This window comes from Toxorhynchites rutilus, chromosome 3 (genome assembly GCF_029784135.1).
Source record: "Toxorhynchites rutilus septentrionalis strain SRP chromosome 3, ASM2978413v1, whole genome shotgun sequence".
Taxonomy (NCBI): Eukaryota; Metazoa; Arthropoda; class Insecta; order Diptera; family Culicidae; genus Toxorhynchites; species Toxorhynchites rutilus.
In genome coordinates, this window is record NC_073746.1 from 14,489,797 (window position 1) to 14,507,897 (window position 18,101).

General features: G+C 38.9%; 4 protein-coding genes across 5 annotated transcripts; 2 read left to right on the forward strand and 2 right to left on the reverse strand.

Moving 5' to 3' along the window:
* The first annotated feature begins 1,377 nt into the window (after window positions 1–1,377).
* On the forward strand, window positions 1,378–11,956 carry LOC129778409 (protein HIRA homolog). Of its 2 annotated transcripts, XM_055785296.1 has the most exons (6): window positions 1,378–1,628; window positions 1,694–2,767; window positions 2,822–3,678; window positions 3,736–3,850; window positions 11,163–11,412; window positions 11,481–11,956. In XM_055785296.1, the coding sequence occupies exons 1-6, from the start codon at window positions 1,592–1,594 to the stop codon at window positions 11,848–11,850; spliced, it is 2,703 nt and encodes a 900-aa protein (XP_055641271.1). In that variant the 5' UTR covers window positions 1,378–1,591; the 3' UTR covers window positions 11,851–11,956. The 2 variants fall into 2 exon arrangements, with proteins under 2 accessions (XP_055641271.1, XP_055641270.1); XM_055785295.1 differs by having other exon boundaries at window positions 1,694–3,678.
* LOC129778410 (cytidine deaminase-like) lies at window positions 10,349–13,145 on the reverse strand. The gene is made up of 2 exons (XM_055785297.1): window positions 12,759–13,145; window positions 10,349–12,692 (listed from the first exon to the last, which is right to left on the reverse strand). Exons 1-2 carry the CDS (start codon window positions 12,817–12,819, stop codon window positions 12,286–12,288), a joined length of 468 nt encoding a protein of 155 aa, XP_055641272.1. The 5' UTR covers window positions 12,820–13,145; the 3' UTR covers window positions 10,349–12,285.
* A 3,132-nt stretch (window positions 13,146–16,277) lies between these two features.
* Window positions 16,278–16,979, forward strand: LOC129775854 (ATP synthase subunit g, mitochondrial). Its single transcript, XM_055781012.1, has 3 exons — window positions 16,278–16,370; window positions 16,441–16,494; window positions 16,607–16,979. The coding sequence occupies exons 2-3, from the start codon at window positions 16,455–16,457 to the stop codon at window positions 16,864–16,866; spliced, it is 300 nt and encodes a 99-aa protein (XP_055636987.1). The 5' UTR covers window positions 16,278–16,370; window positions 16,441–16,454; the 3' UTR covers window positions 16,867–16,979.
* LOC129775853 (tubulin-specific chaperone C) lies at window positions 16,947–18,035 on the reverse strand. The gene has a single exon (XM_055781011.1). It carries the CDS (start codon window positions 18,033–18,035, stop codon window positions 16,995–16,997), a length of 1,041 nt encoding a protein of 346 aa, XP_055636986.1. The 3' UTR covers window positions 16,947–16,994.
* Window positions 18,036–18,101: the final 66 nt, after the last annotated feature.

Consider the following 18,101-nt stretch of genomic DNA (forward strand, 5'->3'; position numbering starts at 1 on the left):
TTGATCTTTTTATACACAGATGAAATAGAGCGCACAAAATACCCAGCAAACATTAAATCGTATAACTATGCACATGATAAGTCACATATAATTTCGTATCAAATCACAATCGCATAAAATATCAATCAAAATATCGATCATATATATCTAAAATCGCATAAAATGCAAAAAACACGATTTTCCATGTCATCGATGGATTGAGTGGTAACGTTGTCGTATCAAATCGCATATCAGTCCAAAAAGCATCGCATATCGTTATATACGGCTTTATATGCGTACAAAATATGGCATATACGTATATCGCCCGCACTTTTGTGTGTATATGCTAGTTATCTGCATCATATATCATACAAATGTGTCTTGGTTGTATGTATATCGCCTCCAATTATAGCTATTCATACGACTTAATGTTTGCTGGGTATAAACAGTGCCTTTTATAAACATACAAGAGTAAATGTCATCATCTCCAGAGATGCCAGATGATTTTTTTTGAAAGTTTTCAACGAAAATTTGAAATGTTAATGTGTATAAATATCTGCCAGCTATCTTTGTATCCGCCAGAATCGCAAAGAAGTGTCTGAAAAAAGAGGTTGTTAGCGCAGAGAGCTGAATCAACCCATAAAAAAAAGTAATACTACATCCCTGCAGTCTGCAACTAAAATATAAGTAGAGACGTCGGTTAATCGTTCGATTAATTCAAATAATCGAATATCTGAAATTTTAATCGAGTAATTTTGTATTGAATAATTGAAAATCAAAATATGAATACATCAAATAATTGTCACTGTAATCGCGATTAATGAAAGAAGGGATCTTTCCCAAGGTTAATGCATTTTTTAGGTTAAGAATAAGGGTATATAATTTTTTTATTCAACCATCTAACATCGACCACGCGACCACAATGACTACGTGATACGTGATTATTACAAGGAATAAATATTCGCTCGATTAATCGAACATTGAAAGACAATTATTCGGATGAATCGAATATTGAAAAATGCCCCAACGATTAATCGATAATCGAATAAATGAAAAATTTAGACATCACTGAATATAAGGGTACAACAGGATAGAGTTTGCGACAAAAATAAAATATCAGTAAATTGCGAACATGTCGGCAAATTTGCCATCCTTGCGATGCTGGAAAACAAATTTCGAACTCGAACGGATTGATAAATGTGCTTAATCAAAGTCGAACGGGTAACATAATGCATCATTTTGCTAATTTCTAACCCGATCGGGAACCGGAATAGAAGTGTACATTACTCAAAGACGTAATCCTACGTCAAAAGTGTCGAAAGCAATACCCCCTTTTTGTTTCACAGATTACGCCTCCTCTGGTCCGCATTTATGGCGCATTTCATCTGTCAACAAATTGCGAAAACTATACGGTTTTCGCATCGCCTCGCGGTGGACCACCTAATGTTTATTGTTGTGGCAATTTTATTGTCTATATTTTTGCCTTCAATAGTGATAATTGTAATTTAAAAAACGTTAAGAAACCATGTTAGTCAATGCGATGGTAGGTGTGAAACTTTAGTATGAAAAGTTCTAAGTTCGATTGTGATTTCTGGTTTGAAATTGTGGAGAAATGAAGATTCTACAGCCAAGCTGGGTCCATCATGATGGTATGAAGAATATATATACGAATGTTGCATCTAATTAACGCTTATCAATGGTTGACTGCCTACAGAGAAATCAATTTTCTCGATCGATATTCACCCTGGCGGGGAAAAATTTGCCACCGGCGGCCAGGGAAATGATTCCGGTCGGGTCGTCATCTGGAACTTGTTGCCAGTGGTCAATGAGGAAGCGGAGAAGAATAAGAATGTCCCGAGGATGCTCTGCCAAATGGATAATCACTTGGCGTGTGTCAACTGTGTGCGGTGGAGTGGCAGCGGGACAATGTTGGCGTCCTGCGCCGACGATAAGTTGATTATGATCTGGAAGAAATCCGTTGGGGGAAGTTTTTTCGGAACAAGTAAAATGGCAGAATACTGGAGGTGTATTTCAACGTTGCGAGGGCACGCTGGGGACGTGTTGGATTTAGCATGGTCACCACAGGATCGATTCATAGCTAGCTGTAGCGTGGATAATACTGTTATTATATGGGACGCGAAGCAGTTTCCCACTATTCTGCAGGTGATGAAGGGACACACCGGTTTGGTGAAAGGAGTAACGTGGGATCCGGTGGGGAAGTTTGTTGCATCGCAGAGCGATGACAGAACGTTGAAAATATGGAAGACGTCAAACTTTTCCCTGTTCAAAACTATTACGGAGCCCTTTGAGGAATGTGGTGGTACGACACATATCCTGCGATTGTCTTGGTCTCCTGACGGTCAGTATCTTGTGTCGGCTCATGCCATGAACGGAGGAGGACCAACAGCACAAATTATCGAAAGAGATGGGTGGAAATGTGACAAAGATTTCGTTGGTCACAGAAAAGCTGTAACATGCGTCAGATTTCACAACTCGATTCTCAAGAGGACCGCGCCCAAGACTAACAAATCTCAACAGTATTGCTGCTTAGCGGTGGGTGCAAGGGATAAAAGTTTGTCGGTTTGGTTGACAGCACTGCAGCGACCGCTGGTGGTGATTCATGATCTCTTTCAGGATTCAATACTGGACTTGAGTTGGAGTCATGATGGTTACATTTTATTGGCTTGTAGTGGCGATGGCCATGTCGCATGTCTTCAGTTTAGTGCCGAAGAGCTTGGAACGCCACTTTCGGAAGAAGACAAGAACAGTCTCTATCAACGAATGTATGGTAAAGATATAACATTGGATCTCAACGCCCAATCTGATAAGGATATGATTATAGAGAATGCAGAATTTTTGAAAATTACGCAAAACAAACTAACCGCACCTTCGTTAATACCTGACCAAATGCCATCACAAACAGAGAAAACTGCCATAGTCGTAAACAAACCCGCCCAGAAAGAAGTTCCACCAAGTGCGACTCAATCTACTGTTAGTCAGGAAGCCCAGCGACCTATTCTCAAGCAGATTGAAACAAAGACAGCCGATGGAAAGCGTCGTATCACTCCGATGTTTATCCCACTGAATGACGATGCTGAAGCACCCGCGTCCGGTGGTGGGCAATTTTCTAGTAGTAGTGTTAGCAAAAGCAATATTATCACTGTCGAAATGAAAGCTGATCCGATTGTTTCGAGTGTCAGCGTAGCGCCGAAGGACAACGAATCGGCAATAAATGATCTAGTGGAGCAAACAGTTAAGCTTGATGTTCGGTTGAAGAAACGAGTTCCCAGTCCCCCGAGACGAGTTGAATTCTCACCGGAAAGATCGGTCAAGAGTTCTTCTGATAATCGAACAGAGGGCAGAGTACAACCGCAACCTGTCCTTTCTGGCAAGGCAAGTGTTCTGAAGGGAACAACGGTGAGAGCCTTCGGTGATTATCGGATACAATTAACGAACGATGCCATTAAAACTGGCTTCGGAGCCCTGTGCCGAGTGGTGGGTAATCTGCTGACAGTACCTGGACCGGACAAAAAAATATGGGAAACCGTTATTGGTTCACCGGTTGTCAGTTGTTCAATTTCGAAAAAATTTGTAGTGTTTTGCAGCGTGGATGGAAGCATTCGATTCGCGGATATCCACACAGGCGCACCGATACTCCCGATCATGAGTCTTACGAGTCCGGTGCTGCACTGCACGTTTGTAAGTTTATAAAATAATGTATATGGTTCGTATAATGTTTATGCCTCTGTTTTGTAGAGTTCAAGTTGCAAATTGGGAGCTGTTCTTACAGAGAATTGCACGATACGTGTGTGGGATTTGGATGAACAATGTATCTTCCTGAATGCAACCTGCCAGGATATTATGGGAACAAGTAAGTACAGAGCTGTTTCATCGCAAATGAAGTTTGATTTTTCATAAACTTATTTTTTGTATTTTTTTTAATTTGGCTCATATTTTGCAGACGCATTCTTTATGACCAAAAACGGTCAACTTGCATTGTCGATTTATCGCAATTTTTGTTTAGGAAGGGCCTAAACAAAAATTGGTTAAGAATTTTCAAAAAATATATAACTTGGTGTCCTCCGCAATGTTCTAGGTTATTATTGGGTCCAGGGCCTTACAAGCTCACTTCAATTGATACATCGTCACTCAATAATGAGTCTATCACCTTTCACTCTCTCTCTTCACGCTCAAAAGAGACAATATCACTGCACTGCACAGTCTCGTTTCATTTTACACTGAAGCGAAATTATCAAATGGTCAAATGAAGATTAAAGGTTCTTATGAATGAACGTGTTTCATTTCGAATGAAAATTTCGTTGGAGCTCGAATCGCATTCACTGAAATTAATGAAAATGACAATGTGAAAGAATGTGCAGTATGCAGCTGCAAGACTAATGCAAGACTGGGTGCAAGACTAATATTGTTTCATTCTAATTCCCTCAATTGAAAGCATTTATCGTCCTTTCAAATGTGACAGTTACATACAAATGATAAAGAATAGGGCAGTTTAAATCGTCAAGTGATAGCGTCTGCTTTTATATCCAAAGGCAACAACAGCAGAGCGAAAACGAAATTGAAAAATTTATGTTCCAGTATGCGTAGTGAATACACACAACAGTGCGCCAAACAGGAAAAAAAATGGACAAAAAGGATTTTTGAAAATTGTGAAAAAAAATTATAAATATTTTAGATCCGATTTTATGACTGTACGTATAATTTACAGTCAAATTACAGTCAAAATTTTGCTTAATGCTGAAAATTATCAACGTTTAGTCGTTTTCGAATGTTTTTATCCTAGAAGTAAATTTGCTTAGAATAGTTGATGATTATCGACTGCAATGCTTGAATTAATTGAGTGACGTGGTTATTTATTATGGTCTAAGGTTAGGGTTACCATCTGTCCTGATTTAGCAAGACATTTCCTGATTTTGAGATGTTTTTGGGGCGTCCAGATTTATTTTTCATATTCTAGCATTTGTCCTGATTTTTATAAGAAATTCAATTTTGTTAATGAGTCATAATCAGGGCCTTACAATTTTGCTTTAGTTGGCACATCCTCATTCACTAATGTGTCTATCGCCATTGCAAACTCATGCAGGCTAAACATAATGCTACTCACTCTTCACGTTCAATAAAAATGATATCACTTCACCTCTGAACAGTCTTGTTTCGTTTCAAGTTCATTTGAGTTATTATTCACACTGAAGCGAAGTTATCAAATCGTCAAATGAAAATGAACGTGTTTTATATCTGAATGAAAATTTCGTTTGACTTCGAACCGTATTCACTGAAAGTAATGAAAAGGACGATGTGGAAGGATGTGCAGTATACCAACAGACATAATCAGTTGCTGGCCAAGGTTACCATATCTACAGATGTCCAAGACACAACCGCATTGTTGACATAGAACTACAAAATTATTGCCGGCGAGGACAAACATGAAAGGAATTTAATAACAAAACCCTTTGATATAAATATTTATTAGTGATGACAAGGGCTGATAAATAAATGCTTTTACTGAGTGAGGAGTTGTCTTTGTCATTGTCAAATTAATTTTAAGCAGTAACATGTACTGTTGATTGCTCGCTGCACTGAAACTGGAATACTTATCTTCTTTGATATCCAAGTAGTTTTTCAGCAAAATTACATGTTCAACGCAGAACGAAACATCTCAAAAGCATAGAACGGCAACAGAAAATCCGAACCGAAACTATTGATGTTGGCGAAACTATTGAATGAACGATTGAAAAAAAATCCCAAATAAGTCATTAACGATTCATCAGTCATCCGCTAGCGACTGGTCGGCAGCAAGGCTTTCGAAATGGTTTTTCTCAAGACGTTGTTTAGTGGAGTTTCTGAAATTGTGTTTTTTTCAATGCTAGAAACGAATTAATTGAGAAAGCCTAAAACCACTATAATTCAAAACAATATTATTACACCAATAAAAATACAAACATATTACTGAATTCACAGAGGCTCCCTTCAGCTTCAAATAACTATAGAATAGATTTTTAGAATGCATCGAAATTACCAAAACGAAAGCGGCCGTTTGCGTTGTTTTGTAGACGCAGCTGAATATGGTTGATGCATGAATCATGATTAATCAGTATGCATCGCGACATTCGTCTCATACTATACACAGTGCGGCTCCAGGCGATTATATATTTATTCCACCACTACCGTTATCTATTTGATAAAGCATAGAATCAACCATTCTTACAATCTCCATAGTATGAAAACCGTCAAATGTACATTTCATTGAATATTTCTCTTCTACTTCTATTATGCTTCCTTCTTGCATATTCAAAAGATGCGTTCTGTGGTGGAAAAAAATTGTTCAACACAATAACAAAAACAAAAATTAGCGCGAGCAGTTTAAAGTCTTTAGGCAAATAAGTAACCAGCATTAGTAATACATCTCTTATCATTAGAATGAAGTGATTGGCAAACCACTTTGTTCAACCGACAAGAGGTATGACTGCTCCAAATTTTGCTACCCAAACGAAAAGCTCGCATTTTAGAAATTTTAAACTAACACTTCAGTACAAATTCAACTATGATGTGATGCAAAAATACAGAGGCACTCTCCATCAGACGGCATACAAATCGACGCGGTGTCCTCACCGAACAAAAATTTTACAGTTCCCGTAAACGTGAACTTGAACAGGTGGTGGAATAGTACGATCATTTCACGGTGAACTACATTGCGAACAAACAACTCAAAAAAACATGGTGAATAGAAATAGAACTAAATTTCATGAGAGATTCCTTATGGCGGGTTTACATTAGGGAGATCTATAGCTATAGATGGATTTATTCACGTGAAAATAGGTGTAAACGGGTGAGAATAAATATGATACACTTATTCGAGGTATATATAACTTGAATAACTTCAGCATATGTAAACGCTTGTGAATTTCTCACTGGTGAGAAATCACTAAAGTTGGATGCAGTTCTACTTTAGGTGAATAAATTCACCGAAAATATGAATACATTCATTATAGAAGTTCACGCTAGTGTAAACGGTTGATGCGATTTCTATAAATCTCATCATATTTCTTCACATGAATATATCACTAGTCTAAACCCACCCTTAGACACCATACGCACAGAACTACGGCCGAATGGCTATCGAGAGAGTAATTTCTGTTTTCATTTGTATTTTGACATGCGAGAGCTCTACTGAAGTACAGAGTGACTCAAAAGTCATTAAATTCTTCAAACATAAGGTGACTAAAGGGTGTGTCACATCAAATTGCATCACGGAAAAAACGCTGTAGAAATTTAATTTTTAGGAATTATATCTTCAGCTTTCGCTTATAATCAGATAAGAGTGTATAGATCACGTTGGCCATGCTTCACTGTCAATTTTTCGTAAATTGGGAAAAATGTCGTCGAACGAAAAAGAGCGTCGTGAATTAATCCTGTGCACTCATTTCTAGAATCCGGAGTTGTCACATCGGGACATCGGTAAGATGCTGGGAATCGTACAATCCACGGTCAGCAGAGTACTAAAACGATACTTCGAGAACCTAACCATCGACCGGAAGGTGAAGAACGGCAAAAATGGATGCTCCGTCAGTGAAAAAGATCACAAGCGCGTAGTTAAGCAGGTCATGGGATGTCGCCAATAAGCTGAATTTGTCAAGTTCATTCGTCCAGCGGACCAAGCAGCGGGAGGGCCTGCGTACATACAAGGTTCAGAAGGCTCCTAACCGCGACGAAAGGCAAAACATGGTGGGGAAGACGCGAGCCCGGAAGCTGTACACCGAAATGCTGATGAAGCCGCATTGCCTGGTAATGGATGACGAAACCTACGTCAAAGCGGACTTTCGTCAGCTGCCGGGCCTGTTGTTCTTCTCCGCAGAGGACAAATTCAGCGTTCCGGAGGAGATTCGCAAGCAGAAACTATCCAAGTTTGCCAAAAAGTACATGGTGTGGCAAGCGATCTGCTCTTGCGGAAAGCGGAGCGCCCCCTTCGTGATGACCGGCACGGTAAACGGGCAGGTTTACCTTAAGGAGTGCCTACAGAAGCGCTTACTACCACTATTGAAGCAGCACGAGGGCCCGACCATCTTCTGGCCGGAGCTTCGCCCAATAGAGAAATATTGGGCGATTATGAAGCAGGCCCTCCGGAAGAACCCAAAAGTTGTCAAATCGGAGGAGGACTTCAAGAGAAAATGGATTTCTGTTAAAAAAAAACTACAACCTGACGTTGTACAGAACCTTATGGACGGGGTAGAGAGGAAGGTGCGAGCATACGGGCTTTGGCTCGAAGTATGAATAAAAAGAAAATGCCAAAAGTTGTTTAATAGTTTTTATTTTACTGTCTAAAATTTTCAAAAGGATCGGTCTACTGAGCGATTTTCTACAGCGTTTTTTCCGTGATGCAATTTGATGTGACACACCCTTTATCAATACGGCATCTATAGTCAATAGATATACTACCAAACAAGCAGGTGACCACTTTGCCCCCCATGACCAATTTGCCCCCACTACCCCTATCCTTTTACAGTTCACGGTGAAATAACTTTCAGAGTGCCTTGGGACATTCGAACGGGGAAATATTTTGATTTCTATATTCACCACTGTTTTCACGTTCACGTTCACCGAAGTCGGTGAACTATGGTGATTTCACCAACATCTCGATTCCACGGTGGAAATTCAGAATCATTGTGAAATATTGAATTAATCCACTTTTACTAATATGAATTGTGTTTAAACATGTTTTTTAACTAGAAAATGTTTCTTCCTATCGTCTCAAGATGTTTCCCTCGCGTTTTATATATGGACTGATGAATTATTAACAAAAAAGTGTTTCTCCGCGTGCACGTTCACGGGAACTCTAAACCTACCTTTAGAATCGAACAAAACCGCTGTGTGTGAAATTAGCATTGAGAAAGATTGTTGTCTGATAGCTGAAGCAAGACGACATGAATGGTGATGATGGTGATGTTTGAATTATAGAGACGTTAAAATTCATCAGTTACTTCGCCTCTAACCTCAAAAAAAGACTGTTGGCGATAGACAACAGCGGCTTAAAATTTCGTGAAATCAAATCCTAAAAAATCCTACCAATAAAGAAAATCTTCAGATTAGAATGTACATTCATGGGAGTTCTACTCACTGTACTGTACCTCAACTGTGTAGACTTCAAGGATTCTATTTCAACATGTTGGAGAAATCTTTCCAATTGTAGGTTACAATTCCTATATTATACTACCAGTCGTAGATACTGTTCTGGAGAGGTTTTAGATGCGATTGATTAAATGTTGCGGAAACTAGATGTGACTCTTACCAGAAATATAAACATATAGAAATTAACAATAATTAAATTCAATTCAAATTACATATAATTCATAAATTTTCTTTTCGCATTCGCAATCTGTCGCACCCGGGATCTTTCAATCAATTTCGTTGTTTTCTTTTTGTTTGAATGGTTTCCGATCATCTCTCAGTCAGTGGGTGCGGCTGACGTTTTTTAGTCGCCTAAATCAGGGTTGTGCTAGGCTCGCTGGTCGACGTTGCGCTACCAACAAAGACCAATTTGGAAAAGTAATCTAAACACTCTGCCTTGAGAAAGACCATTTCGAAAACCTCGCTGTCGTCTGGTCGCTAGGTGACTGATGAATTGTGGACACTGTAATTTGAATTCGCGAATGACTTGTCAATGAATATAATACAGCGGAGCTTAAATTGCAATATTTTCTTTACCCACATTGTCCGAAGAATCATTTGCATCCCCGATTTTTGAAATTAATCGTTCATCAGCTAATCGAATTCCTTCAGAAGTTTGTTCTTCGATACGATTAATCGCCCCAAGTAATCGGTTAATCGATTAATCGTTACACTGAAAGAAATAATTAGTTAGACTAATATTTCTCATTTGCTAGCCATCTGAAATCAAAAAAGTGTTCATCCCGCCTGAAAACCAATCATTATCTTCTACGCTCTCCTTAACTCGTTAACGAAGCTCAATTCGTGTTGACGGCATTAATCTTCTTTTACGAGTATAGGGGAGCGTCAAAGATAATGATTGAATTTCAGGATAAAACTGCAGCGGCCGTACGTTTTTTTTTCTCTGGGTTTAGATCGATTAATCGATGTAATTCATTCGGTCGCTTCGATTATTAGTTGCGCAATATTCGTTCGATTAATAATCGATTTCTGTAGGAAGTATTCGATAAATCGATTAATCGAACGATTATCGGGGATCACTAGGTACGAAAAAAATGTCTTCAAATGTCTTCGGAGGAAACTAAAATTCATAACTCATTTTTGAACAAAGTTTGATAATTTATTCAATGTTTATTCCAATTAATATTGTTTAATAGAGCATTTCATTAAGCTTACCTTGAGGTTCTGAAGTTTATTTCAATAAATGTGAATAAGTGTTGCGCAACTACGAACTAAATTTTATGAGTTTAAAAATAATAATTGACTCGATAAACCATTGATTGAGTGAATATAGCCGCAGTCTTCCACAAAAATGGAACTGTGATAACTCAATATATTTCAACTTAGAAGTTTTGGTTTTAACTCAAACTATATTCATAAAACTAATTATTAGGTTAATCTATTGTATAGTATAGGTCCTAAATAATAGAAATACAATGTCACAATCTTTCGAATTCTCGAGCGCGAATGAATTAGTGTCTTCTAGAGACAATATGTATTCAGACCGCTTGAAGTTCTCCAGAATTTGAAGTATATGTCGCTTTATTGTTGAATTCATTCTATATGCTCGTGGATTTTCTGGTTGGAAAAGTTTGAAAAACCAAGTGAATGGCCCGGGACAAAAACCTCCGATGATTACTAAGAACAAAAATTACTAAGAACAAACATTGACACTGATAAAAAGCTAGTGAATGATACTGATACAAAAGCCTTACTTCTTTTGACGATATTTTCGGCCAACAGTTAAAATTTCATAGAAATAATATATATCTAATATAAACCCACGTTCGCTGTCATACTGAAATGTCTTCACAAAATCAAATGTTTTCACAGTCAAATGTCTTCCAAATGAAGACATGTCTTCAAACCTGGCATCTCTGGACCGATGATACAAATTATCTTTTTTGGTCATAAATAATGCGTCTGCAAAATTAGAAAAAAATCAACTTTCGAATTCAAATGGAAGCGTGCGAAGTGGTTAAACTATTTTTTCCTTCGAACAGGCTTCGCAACAATGCTTCACGTATCCGACGAAGGTGTTCCATTCATCATTCTTGCAAATGGCGCATCATTTTCCTATTGTAAAAAACTGGAGAGTTGGCTCATCACCAATTCATCTGATCCGATCATGCGGCATGGGTTGTTCACCGGTAAAACAAGTGCCAACGTGCGGAACATGAAGTCATTTCCGCTTACAACGGTCCAATGCTTTGCCAATGCTCAACCAATTAATCCACGGAGCTTCCTAGAGAAGTATGTCATTCTAGTTGTTATTTACCTATGTTGATTATTTTGATTTAATTTGATATTGTGTGTTGTAGCCCAAACAATGGTTGGCAAACCTCAGCAATGCTCGCGTTCGTTGAGAATCAAATAAAGCTCGCTGAAATGATCAATTCACCGAGGGAAATGCAGCACTGGTATCTGATGCTAGGATTTCAGCTGGCGCAACACGGTACCGAAGCGAAAGTACGCCAAGTGCTGGATCAACTGTTGGGAACGTCGTTCCGTCTTGAAGACACTGCCAAATCGACTATTCTCGGTATTTCAAAGTACACACTGTTCGAAGAAATTTTGGATCAACTCAAAACACAGCCAAAGTGGCAGCGAATATATACTGAATATTCGGAGCAGCTGAAATTTCGCAGGGGAGAACAACAGGATGCGGAAATGACCGCTGTCCAAGAATAAGGTTCGTGCGATGTTGTTCTGGTTTGGGCCATGTTTTGGGGGGATTTTTATGGTGTCAAAGCAAGTGTAAATATGCGTTATAAACGCCTATAGGAAAGCAATCAAAGCTGTTATGTTTGCTCTCGAACTATCCGAAATTCTTGCAATTCTTGTTTTTGTTGCTGTACATTTCTTCGTAAATCGTAAAAAATTCAAAAGCTACTATTGGTCGTTCTTTGTTTATTTGGCAATAACATTGATTGGAAGGCTATATACCTCACATATAAAGCAAATGTAAATAACATATCACTACACACACAAGCTACCACAAATTGTATCACAATAAAATAATAAACCGGTTCCGTTAAAATTGTGCGTTAGATTAACATTTACCAAAAGCATTTAGAAATCATATCGATTCCTCACTCTCCACACGCTTTCGGAGGCCAATAACAACTATTCACGCAGAAAGTTTGGCATAAATGCATGAGGCAATAGTTTCTGCAGTGAAGTTACCATCACACGTGCTGGCGATGGTTTGGCAACATAGATCCGCAGGTCCTTCGGGCAGAACTCGGCCAATGATTGCCGGCAGGTACCACATGGTGTTGTGAAGTGTGTTTCCTGATACGCCACCACGGCGATCGCTTCAAACTCACGGTGCCCCTCGCTGATGGCCTTGCATAGGGCAGTCCGTTCCGCACATACGCTAGGTCCGAACGTTCCGTTCTCTACGTTGCATCCTGTAAAAATTTCGCCAGTTTTCGCGCGAAGTGCAGCTCCTACGGCAAACTTGCTGTACGGACAGTACGCATTGTTTCGGACCTTGATGGCAGCGTTGATAAGTTCGTGAACTTTCCCATCTGTGGAGCAATGAAAATGGGTTGTTTTTTAGGAACGATTCAAACTGACAATTGCGAAATTCCTACCGAGCGACGAAAAATCCACAATCGTATCGCCATCGACTGTCCCGTTGATATTATAGTTCATGTTTATTTTCGTGCTGTTCGAACGGCACTGAACTGAAGGTCACTAATCAAGCGATACCACTTATCCAGGATATTTATAAACTGATAATTTGTTCTGCCTTTGGTAAACTTAGTTAAACAAATATTTTGCAATTTAAATAGCAAATGTTCTTCCTTTTTAGCGTTTTTTATATGTGCGCAACCAATTTATATAATATCCTATATTAGCTGAGCCGAAAGTCTATATTTTTCAACACTTGAGCTCACAAATATCGCAGCTGAAGTTTGTTTAGTTTCTATTTACGTGTGTGCAACCAATACATTTCTTCGTTCTTCGATATACCATAAACAAATCTGATTATTTTCGTCACAAGATTGTGATAGGGATGTCCAAGTGAACGCAATTTATCAATATCAAAATAGGGTAAATGATCTTGGTTTGTCCAGTCGAAAATATGATCATGGTTTGCCCACTTTTTTGAATGCTCTAATTCAGCGCTCCTGTGTCAAATGTTTCGAATGTTTCGAAACATATAAATGAAATTGCCTTTTACATGATTTATAGTAGTTTGATAATACATTTTTACGAAATCACATGTTTTAAAGGATTATAAAATACACTTTCTATTTGTGTCAATACGCCCCTCATTCGAGCTAACTTTTAATCGATCACCAGATGATTATTTGGCACGTATTCAGACCTTTTCTAGATTACAACACTTATCAATATTGTAAACATCATGCTTGCTCACCATTTGTATCGGATTTACATAGCTAAACCATTAAATTAACGCATTTTGATGAACTCAATTCTGATCATGAGTTGTCCAATTCAATAAAATTGTTTTGTCCACATGATTTCTATGGCAACCGCTTGGCGCGCTGCAGTTTGTTTATGTTTGTTTATGGTGTGCTTCGCGCATAGCAGAAGTATGGTTTTTCTGTGTTGATTGTGTTGAGGTGAACACTTCGAAAATGCCCAAGAAAAGGCAATATTCTGAAGAAAGCCTAAATTATGAATGAATCAATATGATGACAGTAAACTCAAGCAATGATAAATGCAACATCTAACTGTGAATTCGAATGTTTTCATTCAAAAATGGAGATTTTTTAAAACCGGACAAACCATGATCATTTTTTGGGCAAACCATGATCAGAGGTGGTCAAACCATGATCATAATTCTTCTTTAAGGAAAATCGTTAAAAAACATAAAAATTTGAATAATTTCAACACCTTATGGTAGTGTTAGCAACAAGAGACTTGGGGCTTTTCAACAAACCCAAACTCGTATCGATTATGTGTGATTTTCATGAAGAAAAATCGATTTGCATTTACTAGTTGCGTAAAAACACCCCAAATTGGACAAACCAAGATCATTTACCCTATTCTGTCAAATGAACGAGGAAAATACGAACGTCAGCTAGAAAGTATGAAGCACCAGGTACGAGACAGAAAACCGTTTGTGGCGGAACAGCAAGTTCAGCGAAACTTTTAGGGTAAATGATCTTAGTTTGTACAATTTGGGGTGTTTTTACGCAACTAGTAAATGCAAATCGATTTTTCTTCATGAAAATGACATATAATCGATACGAGTTTGGGTTTGTCGAAATTTCCTCAAAGAGGCATTATGATCATGGTTTGACCACCTCTGATCATGGTTTGTCCAAAAAGTGATCATGGTTTGTCCGGCTTTAGAAATCACCATTTTTGAATGAAAACATTCGAATTTTCAAGTAGATGTTGCATTTATCATTGCTTGAGTTTACGGTCATCATATTGATCCATTCATAATTTGGGCTTTCTTCAGAATATCGCGTTTTCTTGAGTATTTTAAAAGTGTTCACCTCAAGACACTCAACATAGAGAAACTTTATTTCTGCTATACGCGACAGACACAATAAACAAACTGCAGCGCTCCAAACGGTTGCCATAAAAATCATGTGGACAAAACAACATTATTGAATTGAGCAACTCATCATCAGAATTGAGTTCATTAAAATGCGTTAATTCAATGGTTTAGCTATGTAAATCTGATACAAATGGTGTGCAAGAATGATGTTTACAATATTTGTAAGTGTTATAATCCAGAAATGGTCTGAATACGTGCCAAATAATCTGTTGGTTGAATAAAAGTTAGCTCAAGTGAGGTGCGCATTGACACCAACAGAATGTGGATCTTATAATCCTTTAAAACATGTTAATCCGAATAGTATATTTCGATCACTGTAACTACTGTAAATCATGAGGAAGACAATATTATTCATATGTTTTGAAATATTCGAATACCTAATTTGACACAGGTGCGCTGAACTAGAACATTCAAAACAGTGGACAAACCATGATCACATTTTCGACTGGACAAACCAAAATCATTTACCTTACATACAATGAACACGAACGGGAATAATTAACCGAATGTCTTAGTGACACAGCAGTCGTAGCTTTTAGGGAAGAGGCAAGCATTTAGAGGGAGGAGGCGATCTGGCGTAGTGGTAACATTCATGCCTCTCACGCTAAAGGTCACGAGTTCAATTCTCACTCCCGACATTCTTCCAAAAATGGAAGTTAAAGTGACGAATCAGCCAAATGAGTTGAAAGTCACTATAATACAGATAAAAAAAAAAGCATTTAGAGAAGCGTGTTCAACTACACGTGGCTCTGAAATGGGTGCGTTTCAACCGATTGATTAGCAGCGAATAACCAACCTTTTCGGGCATTCCTGAAGGATTGCCTCTCTTCATCGCAAGTTACGAAAATTTGATAGTCTGAAGGAAAAGCCTTGGAAGCAGTACGATGTCGCCTTTTGTATCCATCAAACCTTACGAGCATCATCGCCACATTGAGAATGCTGTTCGGTAGACCAGAGATCATCGTACATCCGCTCATCAACAACATACGGGAGATGCCGATACCGAAAGCATAGGAGCTGCATACGCTTATTTATTTCGGGGTAGCCGCTCAGAATGTTTGCGCCACTATCAAGGTAGCAGATTTGGAAGAGTATTTGTACTGCAAGAGTTGGTAGAGTGATTGCCCCCAGTAAGATTGAATTGGGCATATCATCGACAGACACTATCCCGGATCACTCTTCCTGATCTCCAAGATTTGACTGGAGAAATTGGTGGAAGCTGCTAGTGCAGTCACTATTCCATCCATTGAAATCCCGAACCCGGAGAGACGAGGTCGAAGGGAAGATGAATATTCATTCGGACAGTAATCCCATCGAAAAGTTATATCCAAGGTTTCGAAAGGAATCAATCATGAGAGGTTGCCCTGCATGTAAGGAGGGATGCAGTAGTTTATAAATATAACCAATGCTGTATAATTGAAAGTAGAATAAATTGTCAAATTAACGGTGCGTTCAATTTCTCGTTCTACAGAAATGTTCACATTCGACCCGTTCAACCCTTCAGTGTACACCAACGCCTCTATATCTCGTTCTTCAATTAGTTCCATTTATCTGCTGAGTTCTATCCCTCACGTGAAACGTTCAGTGGATACTATGACTGTCAATGCGCAAGAATTAACATCAAATCTTGTGTGTTCGAACTTGGCAAGGCGCTGATCATAAAGTAATTTGCGACATTTCATTTGATTCATATCGTATTCTATTAACATTTTGCATTATTTTTGGAACCGCAGACAATAGCGAAACAATGGCTTCAATTGCTAACAAAGGATCCACACTCATGTCGAGTAAGTACACGTTTAGAATTATTTCTCTCCAGAGATGACCGAAAAAAAATCATTCAACGAATGGTTGCGAACCTGATTACATAATTTACGGATATATATTTCGTTTCCACAGCTCTGCTTACCCAGGCTCGGCCTAAGTTCAATGTTTTCATGAAATACGCCCGGGTAGAGCTCACCCCACCAACGCCAGGTGACATTCCGGCCATCCGCGATGGAATCGCCCGCATCATCTCGGGGGCTCGCACCGGCGCGTGGAAGAACTTGACCGTGAAGGAAGCCTGGTTGAATACACTGGTCACTGCCGAGGTTTGCTTCTGGTTCTATGTGGGCGAGTGCATTGGCAAGCGTCATCTGGTCGGTTATAAGGTTTAAATTAGATTTGAATCCTTGTAAAACTAGGCGGAACCGAGTGGAAGTGATTTAGGTCGAAGAAAAACAAAACACATTACGAGTCGATAAATAATTACTGCTAAGAAAACCAAAGCAAAAAGCGTTTTTATTCATGTGTTAGTAAGCCCATATTTCTTTCGAAACTCGTTTTGGTACAAATCCCAATTGTGGATTAGTTGATCATTGTTGATAACGGACCAATTTGGGGATGGTTTATCTGTTGCCAGCCAATTGAAGTCATCCAGTTCGTTCCAATTGTTTGCTGCTGGATCCAAACCGCTGTTTGATAAATCTTCCTCGAAAAGATCATAACTGTTATTATACTGGGTCACCTGAATTTGATTGCAGTCCTCGATGATAGCTCTGGATGTAACTTTCAGATAGAGATCACAAGCTTTGGATTGATGACAGCGCAGCTGTTGGCAAGCAACTACGAATTTGCAGTTTACACATTTATCCAAAAATATTGATCTCGATGTTGGTCCGCTGATCACTAGACAATTTTCCAATTTTGCGAATTGCAGCGAACCGGGATGTCCTTCCAGTCGAACAATACAATTTGTTAGATTCGAAGCGGTGATCGTTTGATCATCCACCGATGTCCGAGAGAGTACAATCATCTCGTTTCTCCGGCTACAAAAGGTCCACTTCATTCTATCTCTGTTCGCATCGTCATCTTTCGTGTGATCTCTACCTTTATCGGTGATATCCCCTCCGGACTGGTTGATTTTTACCGTTTTCTTACTTTTGAACCCAAACTTTTTCTTGGGGATTAACTGGTTTTTGAGGGCTTCTAGTTGTTTGCACAGATCGTTAATCGTGTTCTGACAGACTTTAATTTTATACTCGTGCAGGAAGAAAGTCGATGTGGATAGATACCGCTGCAAATCGTAGATCTCGTTCTGAACCTCGGCAAAGATTTCGGCTTTCGAGTCACTTTTCGCCACGGTATCCAACCCGTTGAGGATCAGTTTGACCTTCGCATCGAACGATGACTCAAAGTATTGTATTGCCTCCGTCTCATCGGCATCCTTCAGGCGTTCGAGTTTTGCGGCTTGAATTTGGACCTCGCGCTCCTTGTGGCGGCGGTTGAGGATTTCGGTAATTTTTTCCTTCCCACTGAATCCACTGTGATCAACGATGTCGGACATTTCGGTTTGATTTCGTGTTTCTAAAAGAAACTACACAATTCATTAGTAGAATTAAACTGTCTGGAA